Below are 21,922 nucleotides of genomic sequence, written 5' to 3'. Positions count from 1 at the left end.
AAAGTTTATATCACTGTGGAGTCAATGTGGGGTCGTATATTTTCAAATGATGATTATATTTTATTTACTGCTTTTTGTATCAATAACTCGTGTTGCATCCTATATTTCTATCTTTATGAAAATAAAAAAAAATCATTACAATAAAAAAAAAAGAACAAGGCAATGCTAGATATTAACGTACTTATCTATGAAATCATCTGCACTCTTCTTAGGCATATTGTCCGCATGTCGAAGAAGCCAAATAATTTCATCACGAGCAAAGGATAACGCCATAAATACAAAAAGTGCCTGGAGGGGGAAAAAACACACACACAAATGCAAGTTTTTTTCTGCTTCATATGTATTTTGATGTATATAGCAAAGGCAATTGAACTCCCCTCTATAAACAGACTGTGCACACAAACAAAAAGGAGAATGTATGAAATGAACTATTCTTCAGTTTATGCCATATATAAACTGAGGGCCCTGCAGGAGCTGGCTAGGTTTTGCAGGGCCTGTAAATTGGAGCTCTTCTGGCAGGCCTTTGGCTGAGGCTGGATGGGAAAAGGTGAAGGGAGATCTAGCCCCTCCCCTGGAATGCCATATGTCTGTGTGTGGGGGGGTAGGGGATGCGAAGAGAGGGTGGGAGGGGGATTTTAATTTCTTTTTCCCCCCTTTTTTTGTTTTATGTTATGTTTGGTTTGGTTTTATATTATGTTATTCTGCTGAGAACAGCGGAATATAAATGAGATAGACAAACAGATATTCACCTTGGGTCCTAACAACCCTGGCTGATCCGACAGGACAGTGGCAAGTTCTTTCAGCGCAGACCGTAAAAATTTGCGTCTTTCTCTGTGCATCGAACCACTGTTTCGAGAACAAGCATATTTTGATTAATCAACAATGTACCAAAAGCACAATTCAAATTGTGTGGATGGTGGGTCGTAATCCAAACTGGATGAGAAAAAAATACAAGCTTGGATCCCGATGATGATTTCCCCCAATGGAAGGCGTTTCCATTAACCGACTGGATTACTGCCCATTAGTGTCTCCTGCAGCAGACCTTCCATCCACCCCCTCCTACTATTTCTGAGTATCCCGTCCTGCAGGAGCATTTCAGGGAGATCAGTGGGCTACAGTGAGGGAAAGAAGGGAAATTTCATCCTGTTAATGGACGTGCCTTCCATTAGCAGAGATTACAGTAGAAATCCAAGCCAGTGTTTATACATCCAGATGGTCATTAACTGACATCAGCCCCAAAGACCCAGGATTAAGGCACTTCTAAATCCGTATTGTTTTTACACTGCTAGTGGAATGCTCAACGGATACCCCGAATCCTTGCAAAGTCAAATTCAAGTCTTAAACAAGCCAACTGTGTCTCTAAACTTTATTGGCGATTTCTTTCTAACCTTGGGTGAACAAGGTCGAAGCAGCCCGTGGCAAGACATGGAATTTCTTCTACAAGAAATCAAAAAATCACTTTCCATCTTTTTTTTAAAAACAAAAAAAATATTAATACTATCCAAGACCAGCACTGATCACATAGGATAGGACAAACTGGCATTCATTCATTCATTCATTCATTCATTCATTCATTCATTCATTCATTCATTCATTCATTCATTCATTCATTCATTCATTCATTCATTCATTCATTCATTCGATCAATTTCTATTCTGCCCTGTTTCGGATGACTCTGGGTGGATTACAACATGTTTAAAATTACATAAAAGACTAAAATACAATCTAAAACAAATATACATTAAAATTTCAAATAAATTACAAATCCTAGTCAGGGAGTGGGGAGGGCATGAGGCAATTCCCCCAGAGAACTGATTGGCGGATGCAAGTGCAGGCGGAGAGGTCTAAGAGATCGGACGTTAGCTCTTGTTGAGAACCTCAACCGTTCATGAGACCAAGCACAGAACTGGAGTTGGATTCATGGTACAAACCATAAATCTGTATATTCATGTGGGTCAGTGGAAGGCATGCGTGGATGGATATGGAGTTGCCAATTCCTCACATTCAATCTGCAGCCCGTCCCTCCAGAGTAGCATAATCAGAGGGTGGAGAAGCAGCAGGGCAAAGAAAAACTGGCAAACTCCCCTCACATCCATAAACAGAAGTGACTTTGGCATACAAAATGGGGTCAACTGGCTCCAAGTAGGAGCTTTCCCCATTATCGAGGCATTTATGTGTTTCTCCTGAATATTAAGATGTGCAATGGGCAGTGTCCTTCCATGAGCATACTTACGCATGTGACACAGCAGCCTCCTTGCACTCCCTTATGTCATTAATACGCTTGTTATAGCTGCAAGCGAAAAGAAAACATATGAATATGCTGGTGAAACAATCATCTTCCCTCTCCTACATATTCATGAGAACACAGAGAGAGATCAAGGCCCCTGCTGTATTTAAGTTCTCTATTTAAGTCAGGAAAAAATAATTTGGCATCCATTTCATCGCACGAGAACAACCCAAATATACTGTTGCCAAGAGATTAATTTTGAGGTAGCTTTACCATACAGGGATCCACCTCCGGATATCAGGTATACTTTGCGCCAAGGGTGGCCAAACTGTGGCTCTCCGGATGACAATGGACTACAATTCCCATGAGCCCCTGCCAGTATGTTGGAATCCAAGAATGAACTGGCAGGAGCTCATGGGAACTGTAGTCCATGGACACCTGGAAAGTCAGAGTTTGGACACCCCTGCTCTACACAGAAGTGAAAAATCAATTCCTTTCCCCATTTGTCCAAGGTTACTGTACATCATGGCCGAGATCCAAAACACTCTTTTATGCATGCACAAGAAGCTGGGGGGACACAGCCAGAGTTTTGATTAACTTTTTCCCTTGAACATCTCTCCCATTTCACAAAGGGTTGGTTTTGATTCCAAAGAGCAGCTGCCAAGCATGAGAGCTTTCAAGCTAACCAGTAAGACCCATGTTTATTTGGCAGGAAGATGAGCCTGAATATGAGACGACTCCCCTCAAAAAAAGAAAAGGCTATACATAGAAAAGAGGTAAAGCAGCCAGCCAGAGGTGTCCTTCTGAAGCTAATCTCTATCTTTTGCTTATATATTCCTACTGTTATGATGGTCCTTAGTCTTCCTTAGTCTGAGGAAGAGGGCCTGCCCTCGAAAGCTCACGCCTTGGATAAATCTTTGTTGGTCTTAAAGGTGCCACTGGACTCTGATTTTATTGTGCTACTTCAGACCAACATGGCTATTCATTGGACACTGTCTTTCCAAACATTCTCAAGCTTGCAATGTCTCCATTCTCACCGCAACTGTGACAGCCTCTGACACTGCCTCTGCACCCTTTCTACCAGAAACAGGAAGGAAGAGAGGGCAACCCAGCTCAGCTACATGGGCAGTAGGCATGAGCACACACACAAAAATTGTACTGTTTCAAATTTGGACCAAAATTATTCAAGCTGAATCAAAGTTGCACAAAAATCCTTTCACTTTTTTGGATAAGGCCGATTCCAAAAAGGTTTGGGGGTTTTTTGTATGCATGCTCCTCCCCCCTTCCCAGGCAGCAGAGAGCGTACCCGCTGAGAAAGGGGGGGGAGCAAGTGTCTGCCAAAACAACCGCCTCCCTCCCATAACATACCCACCAAGGTTTTGTTTTGAGTAAATGTGGCAATTCCTTTGATAGAATGGAGTAAGGTATTGTTCTATGTGATACAAGAATGTTGCACCTTTCTTTCAATACAACTGAATTAAGTTACATCTCAACTGAAAACTATTCTAAACACACAAAGATCAAACGAGACCCCTCTAAAGCATGTTGTAAACTGGAGTCAAGGTACCAGCCTCAAAAACAGAGTACTTCTTCATTTACTATTCCCCTCTCATGTATGGCTGTCCCCCTGGCCCCCATGGACTCATTTTCATCACTGCCAAACTATAGAAGAAGAAGAAGAAGAAGAAGAAGAAGAAGAAGAAGAAGAAGAAGAAGAAGAAGAAGAAGAAGAAGAAGAGTTGGTTCTTATATGCCGCTTTTCCCTACCCGAAGGAGGCTCAAAGCAGCTTACAGTCACCTTCCCATTCCTCTCCCCACAACAGACACCCTGTGGGGTGGCTGAGGCTGAGAGAGCCCTGATATCACTGCTGGGTCAGAACAGTTTTATCAGTGCCGTGGCGAGCTCAAGGTCACGCAGCTGGTTACATGTGGGGGAGTGCAGAATCGAACCAGGCATGCCAGATTAGAAGTCCGCACTCCTAACCACTACACCAAACTGGCTCTCTATAGGTAACTCTTGGAAAAACAGAAGACAGTTGCTATGTCATAAAATGCAGGGTGCACGTAATCTTACTGGTTCCACCCCAGAAATTAATTCTGGAAGGAATATCAAGACATGGTGGCTTTTATTCCATTAACCCACTCATCGCATCATATACAGATTAAAGACTGATGAACTAAAATGATTTATTTCATTATAGGAAACATCGTACCCTCGTATGTTTACAAACAGGTCTTCTGCAGCTTTGTGAATATGGAAAACTTCATCTCGGAACAGAGCAAGGCAAGAGCTGCTTTGAAGGGCAAGCTTCCAGAGAGTCAAGGCCGTCGCATCGCTGTTCAGGATCCCATGGCACAAAATAAACCCAACTTTGAAAAGAGGAGAGGGGGATGGAATGACACAAAATTACGTCAAGCGATGATTAATATTCTTAGAATGAACATTAAAAAGTGAAGTAATACTTTGTTTTCTACAAAGTTGCCAGTTTGGGTCCAAGACAAACATAACAATAAAATACATAACATAAAACAGAGATGTACTACAACCAACATATGAAACCCCAGCCTGGCTGCTAGGAGTAAAACGACTGTCTTGACCAGTGTTTGTTTGGGTTTTCTTTAAAAATGCCAATACAAATGCACTGATTTCCACTAATCCTACCCTCAGGACTGGGAGAGCCTCCCTCCTCCAAAAGGTGCCGGTTCTTTTCTGCAAGTACCATCGCAGAAAAAGCCCTGGTTGTCTTAACTCATCTGGACAGCTTAAAATAATCTTTTAAATTATCCTTATCCATTGTTGTTCCTCTAGATATTTGTGAAATAGCCTAGCGGGTGGGATGTGTATGGCTGTCCAAGTTGGAATAGAGCCAATCAGGGTGCAGCCAGCTTTGCCCTGCCCCTGCAACTCCTGTCCTCCGTCCCTGGACTCTAGCCTCTTTGCTCTCAGATGCCTCAGTGCCTGGAGCCAGCAGCAGGTAAGGGGAGAGAGCCCTGGGCAAAGGGTCATGGTTGAAGGCTTGCTAACAAGGGCCTCTTGACCTGCTAAGCTGGGCCTGCTGACGAGGGCTTCCCGGCCTGCTGACTGCCTGCTAAGGAGCTCTGTCCCGGCCCTGCTAGCGAGCTGCCCAGCCCCCGCCCACCCCACTTGATCTGGTTGCAAGCTGCAGCCCAAAGCCACCTTAAGCTGCCTGGCCAGGGGCCAGGGGAGGGGACCCATTCAAGGCCTGTTCTTAGAAACAGGCTTTGAAGCTAGTTCATTAATAAATAAATGTAAATGCATAGCACCCCGCGTCATGGTGATTGTAGTCCATGGGCATTTGGAGAGTCACAGTTTGCTCCACCCTCTCGACATAGTGAAATGGTAATGCAAACCCCTATAAAAATTGATCTCCAGTACAACAGGAATGCATTTTTTTCTGTCTCTCTTATTTTAAATGAGGGGTTCAAGAAATCTCAAATTCTTGTAATAACCAATACACTTATAACTGGAGACAGTTTTGGCATGGAAGTGGGCTAAAAAAATTAAAACTTAACCACAACAAGACCAAAATGCTTGGTGGGTGGAAGGTCTGACCCAGAATTTAACGCAGGAGTGACAAACTATGGCTGTCCAGATGCCCACGGACTACAATTCCTATGAGCTCTAGTCAGCATGGGGATGGGAATTTTGACATCTGTACTGACCCTAAAAGGGCACATCATGTATGGAAAGGAACTGCAAACACTTAAGTAGATTTAACTTACAGATGATCCATTTCTCCATTGTATCCAGAGAGAGGTATTCACATGGCATCTGTTTGGAAAAACAAGTGGTTATAATAAAATGACCCATCGCAATATATGAGCTCCAGATACAATTCCTTACACAAAACCGATCTCTGTATAATGGCTTGTTAGTATCAGGATATTAAGAGAAGCACATAATTTTAAGAGCAAAGGAAATGCAGATGCTTAAGGGCTACAGAAGAGCTTGAAGAATATCTTTCAGACTGACAGGGTGAACAGAAAGTATTCCCAGCTCAGGACATGCAAGATCTGAGGACTCTGGCTTTGTAATTACCTTTCCCAAATTGCCCTCTTATGGAATGTAAAGCAAACTGGCCTCTACAATTAATCACTGCAGTTCCCTTTGCAGAAGGATGGTTCTTCTAGAACAGACTTTTTCAACCTTCTGATCGTGGAGGATCCCTTGGCTTCGAGGAGCCCTGGAAGCAATATCACCTAATCACACCTCCCTGCCATGCCCCTCATGCCCCTGGAACTGACATCACTGCCCGCTTTAACAGACAGGCTCAAGGAAGACAAGGCGAGGAGATAGGAGACAGTTTAAGGTGAAAGAAGGTGTGCAGGCTCCGCCCCCTCCCAGGCACAGAAACCGCAAGATAACTTATGCGCAAGAGAGGGGGAGGAGGTGTAATGGAAGCAGCTGGTTCTCTAGCTTGTGGGTGGGTCTATAAAGGCAGAAGGGCAAAGGCCACAGAACCCCAGGGGTCCACGGACTCGTGGTTGGGAATCCTGTTCTAGAATCTTTGGCTTCTCTAGCTTCTAAATCCTCTGGCTTCTCTGGCTTCTAAATCCTCAAATGCTCACATGGATGATGCTATAATCAACTGGCCTCCAGCTAACAGTACATTTTTAATAGAAGATTATTTTTTCTTGAGGGGGGAACCCTTCCCTCTGTCAAAAATATTTAAATACAAAGACATTTAACATTGGAATGTAAAATGGAATGCATTTTCAATATCTGAACAAGGAAGATATCTGGATTTAGACATTTGAGTTTTGAAACAATAGAGAACCATTTCCCATAATTACTACTCCGAGTCTAATAATTTTTTAAATTTGGAAACTATGATACAAAGGTAACTTTTCTGCTTTCACCGTCACACGGATGCCTCTAATGACCTCACCCACCCCCACCCAAAGCAGCTCCTGAAGGTATGATACAAAGATAACTTTTCTGCTTTCACCGTCACACTGATGCCTCTAATGTCCACCCCCCCCCCCCAAGCAGCTCCTGAACGTCAGGGCAGACTAAGGAACTGCATGAGATGTGGCCAGGAAGGTCAAAGGGGGCAGAGTTTCAAAAATCAGAGATACCATACTCCACATGCACACTCAAACTGCAGCAGGAAGAAGATCGACCATGCAAACAAAATCCACTTGCACATCACTGGATCCAAGCCCTCAATTCCAAAATTCTTTAGTTGGCAGTTTAAGATCGACTAAGCTAATGTGATAAAATCCTATTTTAACAGGTCAACTTGTGTGAGGGAATAAGTCAAGGGAAAACAGAGGCATGCATGATGTGTTAAATTACACGCTGTTGCAAATTCCATCCTGCAGGGATGTAATCACAAAAATACAGCAACACAACTTTTAAAAACACACACACACACACACACACGGTTTCATGTTACATGCCCACACCCTCAGCATGACAAACAAGCCTGAGAAATAAACACTTGACGCTTTCCCCTTAATACTGTGATGGAAACATACTGTGTCCGACTGTGCGGGATTAAGCATTGTGCTGGGGGCGCTGATGAGGCTCAAAAGCTGTGCATTTCTCCACTGGTCAGCGGAGAGGTTTCGTCGGGGATAGACCATCTGGAGCGAGATTAGGGCATCGGAAAGGGCCTAGGAGACAAGCAACCCGGTGATAAATACACAAGTAGCATTCTCAAACCATTCAACACAGCAAATGCTATTTTGGGATTCACTAATCACAATAGTCAGGAGAATTTCATAGCGAGTCTGACTACAATCAAGCACCTACCTTTTCCCAGGTTGCCGAAACAAACCAGAGCGTGAGCATATATTGTTGTTGTTGTTGTTGTTATTTATTATTATTATTATTAAACTTTTATACCGCCATTCCCTTAGACTCACGGCGGTTTACAAGATACAATTACAATAAAACCCATAGTTAAAACCATTAAAACCAATCTGTACTATCAATGTTGGGCAACAGGCGAGCACTAACTAACCCCACTAACCCCCCCCCCCAAACCGCCCCACGTTAGCCAAGGGACATGAGGTTGCTAATATGGGAGAGAGGCAATTGGATCACTCAGATGAACCCAGGGAGCCCAGATCCTTGTTGGGACCGCCCGCCCTGGCCTCAACCAAATGCCTGGCGGAAGAGCTCCGTCTTGCAGGCCCTGCGGAAAGCTGTTAACTCCGTCAGGGCCCTTAGCTCTTCCGGGAGCTCATTCCACCAGGTTGGGGCCAGGGCCAAAAAAATCCCTGGCCCGGGTCAAGGCCAGGCGAACATCCCGACTCAGCACTGCATGTGGCAACAATGCCGCATGCACGTGGGTACCCACGCATCAAAAGAAACAAACACCCATCTTCACTCCACATGCAGAGCGCCATCATCTTCTTGCAGACACCTACATCTCCGGAAACTGGCAACAGCCAGAGCCACGGCTGCCCCACTAGGCAGATTTTCCATTCACTATGAGACTGTGGCTTCCCCAACAACAGCTTCTCATGAATTATTTATTTATTTATAGTGCCCTTTCTCGCAGGGACTCAAGGTGTCAATATGCCTTGAGTCAGAAAAACAGTGCATTAAGATTTGTACCCAAACAGAAAGAACTGAAGTATAACTTTAAGAATTAGCATAACACATTTAGTGATGTAAAAGATTACATAATATGATCCTACTTACAGTAAGTTATATATAACAGTATAGACCACAGTCCAAGCAAGTTTGTGGAGCATTTTCTATAATGCAACCTTATCACCTGTGCAGAAAAGGATTATTTGGGGGAAGGGAAAGATCCATCTTCACCACGGCCCTTGTATTTGCGGGCTTGTAAGATCCAACCCAGGGGCATTTAGAAAAAGGCAAAGAAGTGCCAGCAAAATGTAAAGAGGGTACAGAGTTGAAACAGAGAGACCTCGGTTCAAAACCACTCTACGTATGTCTGTACGAGAAATTCTTCCAAGGTTCAGGTATAGATGTGTATGAACAGGATTAGGGATGGGTACAAACAACCAAGTATGGGCAGACCCACCAAGCCTTTAAACCATTTCAGCAGTCCACTTTGCTCCCCCCTGCCCTTTCAAAGCTGAAGGATGTGTGTGCATAATGGACAATTTAAAGGAGGGAATGAAATAGACAGTTTAAAGGGCTGCCATGGACAGTTTAACGAGGGGAGCAAAATGGACAGTTTAAATGGCACACAGCCATTTAAACCTGACAGCTGACAGGCAGACTACCTTGCTCAACTGATTAAATGACCAAACCCCTTGAACTGAAACAAACAAAAAGGCCAGGAAATGTTTGGGGAAGTACCTCCCTCGAGCTGGCCAAATTCATCATGAATTTTGACCCGTGAACCAGTTTGCGCCCATCGCTAAATAGGACATTAACGACACATCTCAAGTGTTAATATGATAAGAGAATTACTGCAAAGCCCTATGCATAAAATGGCTAATATGAAGAGGCATCTGCAATTTTTTAAAAAAAACATCTAGACGACCTGCTCTATCCACTGGAATACAACAGGGTTAGCTTGCACATATAACAACACTTGGCAATCTTTTTTTGGGGGGTGGGGTGGACCTGGCTTAGTACAAAAAGAAGTCGCAATAATTCCAAATTTCCCAAGTACTGCCATAAATATGGCTTGGGAACCTTTGATCAGTGAAGGTTAAAATGCTGCTCTGGAGAGATGTTGACCACTGCCTTTATTTTGGGGGAAGAATACAGCATTACTTTATGAGAAACATCGAGAGTACTATTAGACTGAAAACTCAAAACCTCTGCCAAGAAGGGAAAGGAGGGGAAACACTGCCTTTTCACACAAATGTGCTCACTGAACAATTAAAATTCTGTTAAATCCTCACAAGAATGGCAGTGGGAGGAAATGGAATATGAGCTGCTCAGCCTGTACTCAACAAAATGAAAAAAAAAGCTTCACACTTACTTTACTGTGAGGTACAAATTCTTCCATCATCTTCTTCAAAGGATTCTCATAATCCACAATCATCTGGCCAAGGCGTGGATATTCCCTGTCACTAAAGACAGCAAGAAATTTGATGAAAGGAAGGGATTATGAAACATGCTTCCAATCCCAAAATGGCTACCTCCACATAGTGCATTTTTACCTTGCTCCGTGCGTCATTTCATGCGCGTAGTTGTACAATCCTATGATTGCCTTCCGTTCTTCAATCCGAGACAGTAATATCATTAGTGTTGTGTAGGTTATAATTAAATCTAGGTAGTTCTTTGTTAAATCAAAGTTTACAGTCTAGAAATACAAAACAAAACAGGTTTTGTACTTTAGTGTTACCCACAGCATGATTCCCGAGATTTCAACCGAAGGATGAAATGAATACTATGCAACTGTTCTGAGAGCTCATTTGGATGACTTTGGGCCGGCTATACGCACTCAGCCTAACCTACTTCACAGGATTGTTGTGAAGATAAAAATGGCGGAGAATTACATAAGCCATTTTGGGTCTCCCTTAGAAGGTAGAGTATCAATGAAATCAGTACACAAATAAATCATCAATTTCAAATTCTCATTTTTTATACATCTGTCCTGAATAAGTGAACAGAGAGCACTGACACATTTGAAATACCTGGAAGCATGTTTAATAGTCTTCATATATTAATCATACTTGCTGTACTGCATTCTGAGGGACTAACAAATAATCTTTTGGGGACACTTCCAAGTATTACCAATTTAGATTTGGGACTAGTGAAGAGACCTGATCCAGGAGTCTTAGTTGACCATTCACTGTACGTTGAACATGAGTTGGCGGTGTAACCCAGTATGTAAAAAGGCAAATGCAGTTTGGGGCTGCATCAAAAGAAAGCATTGTGTCCAGATCACACAAAGTGATAGGATCAATTTACTCTGCTCTGGTTAGATTTTATTAGGACTGCTGTGCTCAGTCTTAGGCACCACAAATTAAGGAGGATGTTGCTAGGCCAGAACCTGCCCAGAAGAGGACAAAGATGGTGAGGAGTCTGGGAACCAAGTATTATGAAAAATGGTTGAAGGAGCTGGAAAGAAGACAACTGAGAGGCGAACTATAGCCATCTTCACGTATTTGAAGGACTGTTATACAGAGGATGGAGTGGGAGTGTTGTCCAAGAGGGTTGGACCAAAACCAATGAGTTGGAATTAAATCAGAAGAGTTTTCAGCTAATCTTCAGAAGAACTTCCTGAAAGTGAGAGTGGTTCCTCAGTGGAACAGGCCTCCTTGGGAGGTGGTGGGCTCTCCTTCTTTGGAGGTTCTTAAACAGAGGCTGGATGGCCATCTCACAGCAATGGTGATTCTATAACTCACTATGAATTTAGGCAGATAATGAAAGGGAGGGCAAGTAGAGATGAACCAGTTCTTGGTTCTTGTGGCCCTGTCTTATAGACCCAGAGTAATGCCCATCAGCACATTTGAGGCAAGAATGAATTTCCTTCCAAGCTTTGCTCAGGGATCCTGGAGTTTTTTGTCTTCCTCTGGAAATAGATTAACTAGGGGTTACTAGGGGTGGAGGTAGCAGAGAATTTCCTGCATTGTGCAGGGGGTTGGACTAGATTACCATCGGGGTATCTTCCAGCTCTATGTTTGTTTGTTGCTAACTATAATTACTACACAGGATTACGTGTTTCCTCCCCCAAACAAATCCCCCTTCCTGTCCAAATCATAATCATAATTAAAGACTCCTACAACCGCATTAACAGATGTTAAAGGCTAACGAGGATTCCTAATCACCTTCAAAACTTGAATAGAAATTCTAGTGAACCAAGAGACCAAATTGACATTTATTGCAAATGCACATCTTACAGACAGAAATAGGAGGGAAGAAATTGCTGGGTCAGGGAGAGATGCAACTTTGCCTACCCTCACTCTCTTAACTAGAATTTAAGTCTTATGTCTGTTTTAACATAACACAATGGCAACGCTAAATCTGAAAGAACCCACTTTTTTAGTGTACTTAAGAGCTGCTTTTGCATTTCCTTTCTAGAACAATCCTATGCAGAGGTACTCCCATCTAAACCCGCCAAAATGTGAGTTTAGACTAAAGTTACTCTGCATAGGATTGCAGGATTAATCATTCAACAGAATCTTCAGACTTACAATATCAAAGAAGACTTGGCAAACATCGATAGTGTTCAGCAGCTCACAGACATGGTCCTTTGAAATAAAGAGATAAATTGAAAAATCAAATTGCTTGCTAAAATCTTCATCTCAAAATGCTTTATGAAATTTTAAATTTTATCGGCCAGCAAAAATTTGCAGAAATGTATGGGTTTGCACTAGGATTAACAGGGTTGCCACTAAATCTTCAATTTCCATTTCTCTGACTTTATTTTTATTTGCCTCACTAGCATTCAAAAATAAGCCCAACCTTAAAAACTCACAGGTTATATTACATTAAACAGAAATTTTTTTTATTGAACAGTTTAAACCTACGTAAGTATTGAGATGCAAAAACATTTGTCAATGTAAGAGCTCCAATGTGAAGCAAAAAAGGTGTACTATAAATAAATAATAAAAATAACAAGGTAAACACTGATTGTTAACTGAATACATCTGCTTTGAAGCTGCACTAAAAATTACACAACGATTATGTTTCATCCTTGAACATCATTTCTGAACATTAACAGATGATTTAATGCTTGTTTTAAAACTACACCAAAAATTATATAAAATATAAATTTCAATTATATAAATATAATAAATAAATAAATTAAATAAATAAATGAATAGTTCTTAACATGGTCTAACTGAAGCCACAATTTGAAATGTAGTCATGAATCTGCAATTAAAAATCAAGGCAGAAATTAGAATGCAAATATTATTTTAGAAAAGATTAAAGAACAGTATACAGCAGGCTTTCTCAGCCAGAGTTTTGTGAAACTTGGAGTTTCTTGACAGCCCTGGAAGGGTTTCCTGAATGGACGGGAGTGAATTAATCTTTTATATATATTTAAATATATTAAACATTTATCGGGTGATATGACCATATATGGTTATGTAAAAAAATTAAAAACCCTCCCCAAATGGCTGGGGCTGGAACCTTCTGGCAAGGAAGTGGCAACAAAGAAGATGGAGTTTGAATGTTTGTAGACCATTTCTTGCAATTTAGCAGAAGCAGACAAGCTCGTCATAGAATCATAGAATCATAGAGTTGGAAGGGGCCATACAGGCCATCTAGTCCAACCCCCTGCTCAACGCAGGATCAGCCCAAAGCATCCTAAAGCAGTGGTCCCCAACCTTTTTTTGGCTGGAGACCGGCAGGGTGATGGCCACGCCTGCGCAGCGCGCAAGCGTGGCCGGGCCGCACATGCACACATACGTGCTGCGCGGCCGAAATCGTGCATGCGCGGCACTTTCGCGTGGCGTGGCCCTTATTCCCTTTCCCCCCCTCCCGCAGTAAGAAGCTTCCCGGGCCGCAAGCTTGCGGCCTGGGAAGTTTTTTACTGCGGGGGGGGGGAGAGGGAACCGCGGCCCGGCGCCCTGGCCTTCGCGGCTCGGCACCGGGCTGCGGACCGCAGGTTGGGGACAACTCTCCTAAAGCATCCAAGAAAAGTGTGTATCCAACCTTTGCTTGAAGAGTGCCACTGAGCAGCCTTTGCTTGAAGACTGCCACTGAGCATCAGCAAGCTTTATGTTTGGGAGGGGGCAGGGGAGGGGGAGCCAGAGCGTGTTCTCTGAAAATTTCAGGAGCAGACAACCCCATTTGCAAACTATACTTTGTGGAAACAGAAGCTTGGATGCTCACCGTGAGGGTCCCTTCTGCTCTGAGGTTACAAGGATATCATGGGTGATTTTCACCAGCTACTCAAGAGAGGCAGGACTACACTCTTCCACTTCCTATCTCCCCAGTGGGAATCACTCTGGCTCAGTTTGGTCACTTTATTGGCTAATGAGCCCAGGAACAGGAAGAAATAGAACAGAGAAAAGAACCAGAACAGTTACCATTAGAAGCATAACAGATGATAACCAGAGAAGAGATATGAGTGGGGTTAAAGAATGATTAGAGCCACACAGCCTCTGCTTGGATTGGGAAGGGCCCAGTTGCGACCCCCAGTGACTTTGCTGTCTGCTTATTTTTCTTCATTAGGGACAGTGACCCCCAGTGACTTTGCTGTCTGCTTATTTTTCTTCATTAGGGACAGTGCCTCACGAGTCCTTGTTGAGAAAAGCATCAAACCCTCAAAAGGCAAGTCCTCGATCTTATGCTTGGTTTCTACAGGCAACATAGACTGAGTACAAACAAACTTGCCATGGCCCATGCCACAGATTCCACTGAATTTTGACCAGCATTGATCTGCTGCTTGGAGAATTTGCTGGCCTCAGTATGAAGGTCCTTCGCAAAAGGTCACTTATCTTTGACCAGAAGATCCAGGAATGGCAACAGCCTCTTCCACAAGAAAAGCTGGTAGCCAGCCATGATGGTATCATAGTTGGGAATCTCAAAGCCTAATACAGAGGAAGAATATAATTTTTTTCCCAGGACAACCAGCTTTCTTCCTTCTCTATCAGTAGGAACAGAATTGTAAGTCTGATGGCCTTTAAGCTGCATTTCCTCTGTTAGCAGAGAAGATAGTGAAGGGTGCATTGTTAAATGCTTAAAGAGCTCCTTCATGATTCTATAGAAATGTTCCACTCTTCTACACGAGTTAGATGGTTGGTTAGGTAGATGGTTTATGCCACAGTTCCTGTGTAATGTCTTCAATCCCCTCTAAATATAGGAAATAATGCCCAGTGACTCAGGAAAGGCAATAATGTCTGGTGACTCAAAATAATTTATCCTTTGGTTTGTGTTCAGATGTAACAACTTCTATTTCAGGGGACTGGGCCATATGGATCATCTGTTTCCCATACATACTTTTGTAGGAGATCTTTTCATCTGGTCTAAGAATGTGTCAGAACCGTCAGAATCAATAGCTGTGTCTTCTCTCCTCAGAGCAGATACAGGAGAGCAAGGTCTACAGGGCACCATTGCTGAAGGTGGATAAGAGGGAGCCCAATGAGACTAGGGTTATAAATTACCTCCCCATCCAAGATTGAAAGGGAAGGGAATTTTGAACACTGTTGAGGCACATATTTGCATTTGTCCTTGGTCATTCTTAACTGGTGGATTAGGAGGCATTATGATCTGGTGGAGAACACGGCCTGGATTGGATCCATTATGACCTGGATCTGAGAGTCAAAGTTAACTCTATAGATTCCGAGGATGTTATATCACCCTGGTTCGTGAAGACTAACAACAAACTAAAGTCTATAGGCCTGTCTATTGAGCTTTTAGAAAACCCTGAAGAGAACCAAGCTTACAATACCATCAGGCAACAAATTCTGGATATTGACTATCAGAACACTATTGCTGGAGCACGCAGAACATGCTCTCCCATCTTTTTTTTAATCTATCCCCCAGCAAGAGGGATCCCGGAGTACTTTACATCTTTAAAATCGCCTTCCATGAAGCGATTTTTTATGCTAGCAAGGTTGAACCTTGCAGTGCCCAAAGGTTGGTACACTGCAATCCAATATGCCAACGGACTCTGCCCATGTACTGCAAAGAAACCCGAGTCAGTGGAAAACGTTCTCCTCTTTTGTGAGCAACATAACCATCTCAGAGAACGGTTCATAACTCCTCTCGTGGGGGCGAGCAAGATTCACAGTCCTGCAACAATAGAGCACTTTCTCTTATCAGATCATAACTGAAGGCATTGCAAAATTCCTTCACAGGATTTTCTCCAAGTGATCTGGGATCTGAACCACCTTGTCTTTTATATAGATGTTTTATTATGATTATGCAAATAAAGGTATTTGATTTGATTTGATTATGAGGATGTGACAATGGATAAATTTTCATGGCTAATTTGGATGATGGATCCAATGCTTTGAGGATTTCCCCCCACAATGCTGCTTTAAGTTTTGATGCCCTTTCCCCTGAGCTTTAGGGGTGAAGAACTGGTAAGCCTTACAAGAAGGGATGTTGTACCCATCACCCAACAGAAGAAGAAGAAGAAGAAGAAGAAGAAGAAGAAGAAGAAGAGTTGGTTCTTATATGCCGCTTTTCCCTACCCGAATGAGGCTCAAAGCGGCTTACAGTCGCCTTCCCATTCCTCTCCCCACAACAGACACCCTGTGGGGTGGGTGAGGCTGAGAGAGCCTCACCCACCGATATCACTGCTCGGTCAGAACAGTTTTAACAGTGCCGTGGCGAGCCCAAGGTCACCCAGCTGGTTGCATGTGGGGGAGCGCAGAATCGAACCCGGCATGCCAGATTAGAAGTCCGCACTCCTAACCACTACACCAAACTGGCTCTCTCTTGAGTAGCTGGTGAAGGATCATGTTCATCAGTTTGGATCATCTTCGCCCCACAAGAGGTGCATTGATTTTTAAAGAGTTTTCTGCACCATTACAACTCAGAGACCAAGACAACTCCAAAACACCTAGACTCCTTTGGGCTAGACTTAGTGAGGGAGCTCTCTTTACAAGACATAAAAGGAAGGGGGAGGGGGTCTCCCATTTTCACAGGTAAATTCATCTATTTTATGTCCATTGAGAGCCTTTGAAGCTCGCTGCTAGGCCACTGTCTTCTACATTCCTCCACAAAAGAGGGGGAGAGGAAAAAACTGCAGACAAAAGAAGCAGCAGAGGGAAGGTGTGAAACAAGGCATAAAAAGAAAGGGGAACAGTTTGGAGAGGTCAGGAAACTCTCCTTCAGATACAAAATCGCTCTTGGAAAAAAGCAAATAAAAAAGAGCTAAGAGCTGTGCTCGAAAGCTGCTCTCCCTAACCAGGAAGGAAGCAAACTGGGTTGGGGTGACTCCCGCCCAGGAGAAAGGAAGTTGAAGAGTTTAGTCCTGCCTCCCTGAGCAATTTCTGGGAATCATCCATTCCAAGATGCCCTCCTCTTCACAGAGAGAAGTACTGCGAGTCCCCTGCTGGGATGGGAGTTAGCAAGATCACAAAGAGAGCTATAAGAGAGAAAAGCTCAGAAGAAAAGGTAAGCATGAAGTAGAAGATAAAAATTTAGAGGAAAAGGATTTTCAGTTTAAGTTGGAAGTCTGCTAAGATGAAAAATTTACACTGTTTTCCCTACCGAGGCAGGAAACAAGCTGAGGACTAGATGACTTTCACCAAAGTAAACAGGAAGAAAATTGTTTCTGCCTCCCTTACAGAGTGATGGAAATCACACACTAAGATGTCCTCCACCTCAGAGGGAGAAGTGGTTTGTTCTCTGTGAAATCCAAGAGTCACAAATTCATTTGCAAGCTTGGAATTGTAATTTAGCAGAGACAAAAGCTCCATCACTTATTATTCCCGTCCCCACCTATTATTCCTGTCCCACCCTTAACACATGAAGTTGTGTGCTGTTCACATTTGGTGTGCAAGTCTAGAAAATTGCCAGTTAACACATGCGTAATACTTAACTTTAAAAACCTTGCATGTTAGACCTTGTAAGTAAGGAAAATTTAGAACTTATAGAAATGCTCTATTCCAGATTTGTAGGTTATATGTAATTGTGTAACTGCCCTGTGCTGCAGCTAGCTGGTGTCCTCAATAAGTCCCAGACTGAGTCAAATTGACTCAGAATCCCACCCTCTTTGAGCCCCAAAATGCTTCCTATAAGTCCTATTTTTGTCCATTAGTTCAGTGGCACACATTTTACCACACAGTTTCTGCCAACTGTTAAGGGTACAGACTTAAACCTCTGATACTTCAGTGCAAAGTCTGAAGTCTATTTTACATGGACATAAAACAGTACTATTGGCTTCATGCTGAGATCCTCAAAGGGCCTCTAAGAAACGAGCTTACGAAATGCTCAATGAACTGGAAATTACTGCTTTCTTGAATGTCATGGAAAACATGCTTGCTATTTTTCTTTTGTTGATTATTTTTGTTGCCTTCTTTATAGAAAATGAATGTCTAATGTTCCTTTAGTGACAGAAATTCTGTAATTGCCTTGGTGTAGAACAAAAATATCGATGCTAAACAGTACGCTATAAAAGAGCCTAACCTGTTCCAAAAAAAAAAATTAACATTTTAATTTCTGATTTCTAAAACAATCTTAAATTTATTGCTTCAAGTAGTATTATGACATGATTGGAAGAAACAATGCACAATTTGTTGGCCTATCAGAATATTCCTACGTTCAAATCCACTGAACCTAATTCCTATTTGTTTGAATTCAAAAAAAATTGCAAGAAGCCAGTTAGCTTCTCTACTGCTATCTCATAAAAGTTCATTTCATTCTGTTTTACTGTTAACAATCATCAGTCAACAAAGCATTTTCATATGGAGTATGTCTGTATGGTTCCATTCCATTTGTTTTCTGCCATTTCTCTACCCCAAAACATTACAAAGACAGATAGTCCTCTTGCAGCAACATTTCAAAAGTATTCCTTACAAAAGTGCACCTTAATCATATTTTCTTAACTTTTGACCTATTCCCCTGACCAATATCCAATTCCCTAATTTTCCTTAACTTTCCAGAAAGTGGCAACCCTGATAAACCGTTTGAGTGCAGAAAGCAGCCAGTTTTGAAGGAGACACCACTCAAGCTGCACGGCTTTTCATTTCATGCACTGATTGACACTGGATGGGAACTCCTTGTGACGTCCCATCCTCCTCTGTCCTTGGGGAGGTTCCTTACCTTAAATTCCATAACATCAACAAACGTGAAGTAATATAAAGCCAGATTCTTCAGAATCTCTGATTTTTCTTTCTGCAGTTGAGCAAGCTGTTGCTGTAAATGAAACACACACACATATACTAACACAGCTCTTAGAAGCAAATGTGTTGAATTTTAAAAGGCAATGTTATCTTACTTGCAAGCAGCTGGCAAATCTGGTTTTCCATACGTCTTACTATGATCAAATGCTTACTACAAGGTACTCCCCGTGGTTGTTGTTTTTTTTAAATGGGACAAATTCCCTCCCAGTAGAACCCAAGAAGTCCTGCTTGCTTCCTACGACAGGTGCAAGCACTAAACAGAAGGTTGGCACCCTCTATGTCAGGGGTAGTCAAACTGCGGCCCTCCAGATGTCCATGGACTACAATTCCCAGGAGCCCCTGCCAGTGAATGCTGGCAGGGGCTCCTGGGAATTGTAGTCCATGGATATCTGGAGGGCCGCAGTTTGACTACCCCTGCTCTGTCTTCCTTTCCAAGCCTCCCTCTCTAATTCAGGTTCTGGCCTAGCAAAGCAGGAAGCAAGCCAACTAGCTAGCCATGAGTTCTGCACATACCTGTCTATCTACACGAGCAGAGAAGAAGACTCCTTCAAGTCTTACACAAGCCCTCAGGGTACACCAGGGGTGGGCTGTACTTGCACCGCATAACTAACTATTGTTAATTACTTCTGGCTATCAGCTTATTAGTATGCACTAGCGCCAAAGTTAGAAGAGCTAGAGTTAAAATTAAAAACTACTTGAAAATATTAGTTCTACGAATAATTAGTCAAAGCCAAACAGTCCTATGAGCACATATCAGCATGATGAAAACAAGGACAGATTTCTTGAGGTGAGAAAAAGAGGTGACGAGAAGAGCTTACAGATTTTACTACGAAAAAAACCAATAATGCTTTTAAATTCAGAACTTACCAAAAAGAATATCCAGGTAAAGCCACGTTAAGCATGCAAAATAAAATATAGATACAAACATAAAATACAGTAACGGTTCAGTTCCATACAACACAATATACATTAAAATACAAGCAACAAAAGAAACGAAGAAAAAAAAGTAGAGAGGCTAGCGTGTTAAAGACACTGGTGAGGAAATGGAAGAGAGAGAAACATGAAATACAAGAAATTTTGAGGGGACAGAAAGGTAGGTTTTCACACTATAATTTTCAGCAACGCTAAGATGACTAATTTTTGCAAACTACTCAGAGGAACAGGAAAGAAGAGTAAGTTATTCAAAGAGTAGTGGAGAGAAGAACATCTTCATCTAACGTTCTATACCGTTGTGAATTAAAACGGTTAACACTTTTCAATGCGCAAAATGTCTGAGAACCATGTCATTCAGGCTCACAATTCTACCTATACACCAGCAGTTAGAAACAGGTGGCTGCTCAAGGTCGGTGGACACCATGTATTTAAGAGAACCCACTCCTCCTTATCCCATCATTCAGAACAATCCCCACCAGCATCGTACAAATGGATGTAAAGGTCCACTTTGTCCATAGGAGGTAATCTCACCAATAAACACTTGCAGACAGCATCTAAACCTTTCGGTAAAAATAATAATAATAACAATAATCACATTTCCCCCCTCCTCTCTTTTGTGCTGCCTAGCTCCTCAATCTCTACCTTGCACAATTTTGCATAATTTTATACAGCACCTTCACTAAGGTGACCAGATTGTCCCACTTTTGGAGGGACATCTGGGGGTACCTGGCAAATTGTACTTATGTTGAAATTATATATCTCTATCTCTATCTCTATCTATCTCTCTATCTCTCTATAAAACAATACTATTTTTGCGTTCTATGCATTCTATGAAACTTTTTGCTCCATATAGACCAAATCTTTAATCAAGAACCCCCCCCCCCCCCGGTCCATGGTGTCCCGCTTTACCAATGTTAAAATCTGGTCACCTTAACCTTCACTGAACTCAAAACGCTCGCTAGAATATTTATGGGGAAACAGGCTACAATATAATTGGCTGTTCAGACCAGAAAACGTAAGTTTGTCTCGAATATCCTCTTTCCATAAACGTTGTTTGCAGGCCCTTCAGGCTAACTTGATTGGGATCCCCTGGAAGATTTCCACATGTGCTGAAGTCCCTGTTGGAAAACGCCCTCTTGGGCTGGCTCCTTTTACTATGTGAAACACAGTTTTTCTGCTTGCACAAGATGTTTTGTGAGCCATTTCTGAGCACTTTAAGAGACAGGAAAATGCCAGGTATTGTAGAAGGCCTTGTGCAAACGGAACATTTCCACCCGCACGCTGTGGGATCCAGGCCGCTGACTGTTCAAAAGAACATATATTGTTAAAAAAAAATCCATGGGTGTCAGGAACAGAACACTAACCACAAAGCAGCTTTTGTGGGAACTGGAAGAAAACTGTGGATAGGACACAAAGAAAAATTTACAGGGCTCAAGTATAACAAGGTGCATACAACATCGCAGACAACACCTGATCTTTCTTTATTTATTTTAAGTTACCCTCGTTCATGTACAGCAAAGTACATCTCCTGGCATATGTCTTATAGCTTACACCAGTGGTTCTCAACGTTCCTAATGCTGCCACCCTTTAATACAGGGTCATGTTGTGGTGACCCCCCAACCATAAAACTATACAAGTGTTCTTTCACAGAAATTAAACCGAAACTGACCAATGACGTGAAGAGCTATTGTATATAAATTGGTTACAAATTGTATATAAATTGGCGGGCGCCTTCAGGAGGAGTGGCAACAATGGCAGCGCTCCCCCCCCGCCTAGCTGCTCATCCTGCCGCGACCCCTGTGAAAGGGTCATTCAACCCCCAAAGGGGTCCCGACCCCCTGGTTGAGAACCACTGGCATACACGATACATGTACAATTTCTCGGGACAGCATCAAAAGAACCGTTCTGATGAAGGGAAAGTAGGAACAGAAAATTCAATTAGTAGCTACTGATAAGAATTCTTACTATACTTGTATATAAGGACATCGAAAGGATGTCAAAAAGTTGAACCTTCAAAGCCTGCAAGTGTTAGGCTGGCCCTATCTT

The 21,922-nt window shown here is 42.5% G+C and overlaps 1 protein-coding gene across 5 annotated transcripts in view; it reads right to left on the bottom strand.

Annotated features, from left to right (window-relative positions):
* Nucleotides 1-21,922, bottom strand: part of NCKAP1 (NCK associated protein 1) — a 71,834-nt gene that overhangs the window by 28,356 nt on the left and 21,556 nt on the right. For 2 of the 5 annotated variants that reach the window (XM_077319526.1, XM_077319529.1), the window contains 10 exons: nucleotides 18,864-18,956; nucleotides 12,329-12,385; nucleotides 10,349-10,491; nucleotides 10,168-10,258; nucleotides 7,730-7,867; nucleotides 5,972-6,020; nucleotides 4,441-4,597; nucleotides 2,234-2,290; nucleotides 750-846; nucleotides 182-288 (listed from right to left, as the gene is read on the bottom strand). In XM_077319526.1, the coding sequence (XP_077175641.1) occupies nucleotides 182-288; nucleotides 750-846; nucleotides 2,234-2,290; nucleotides 4,441-4,597; nucleotides 5,972-6,020; nucleotides 7,730-7,867; nucleotides 10,168-10,258; nucleotides 10,349-10,491; nucleotides 12,329-12,385; nucleotides 18,864-18,956 (989 nt within the window). Of the gene's footprint in view, nucleotides 1-181; nucleotides 289-749; nucleotides 847-2,233; nucleotides 2,291-4,440; nucleotides 4,598-5,971; nucleotides 6,021-7,729; nucleotides 7,868-10,167; nucleotides 10,259-10,348; nucleotides 10,492-12,328; nucleotides 12,386-18,863; nucleotides 18,957-19,810; nucleotides 20,730-21,922 lie in introns of those variants that run through there. The other 3 variants (XM_077319527.1, XM_077319530.1, XM_077319531.1) reach the window with 2 other exon arrangements.

The sequence above is a fragment of the Paroedura picta genome, chromosome 2, assembly GCF_049243985.1.
Source record: "Paroedura picta isolate Pp20150507F chromosome 2, Ppicta_v3.0, whole genome shotgun sequence".
Taxonomy (NCBI): Eukaryota; Metazoa; Chordata; class Lepidosauria; order Squamata; family Gekkonidae; genus Paroedura; species Paroedura picta.
The sequence above is the reverse complement of the archived record's forward strand: the minus strand, read 5'-3'. Positions and strand labels throughout refer to the sequence as shown.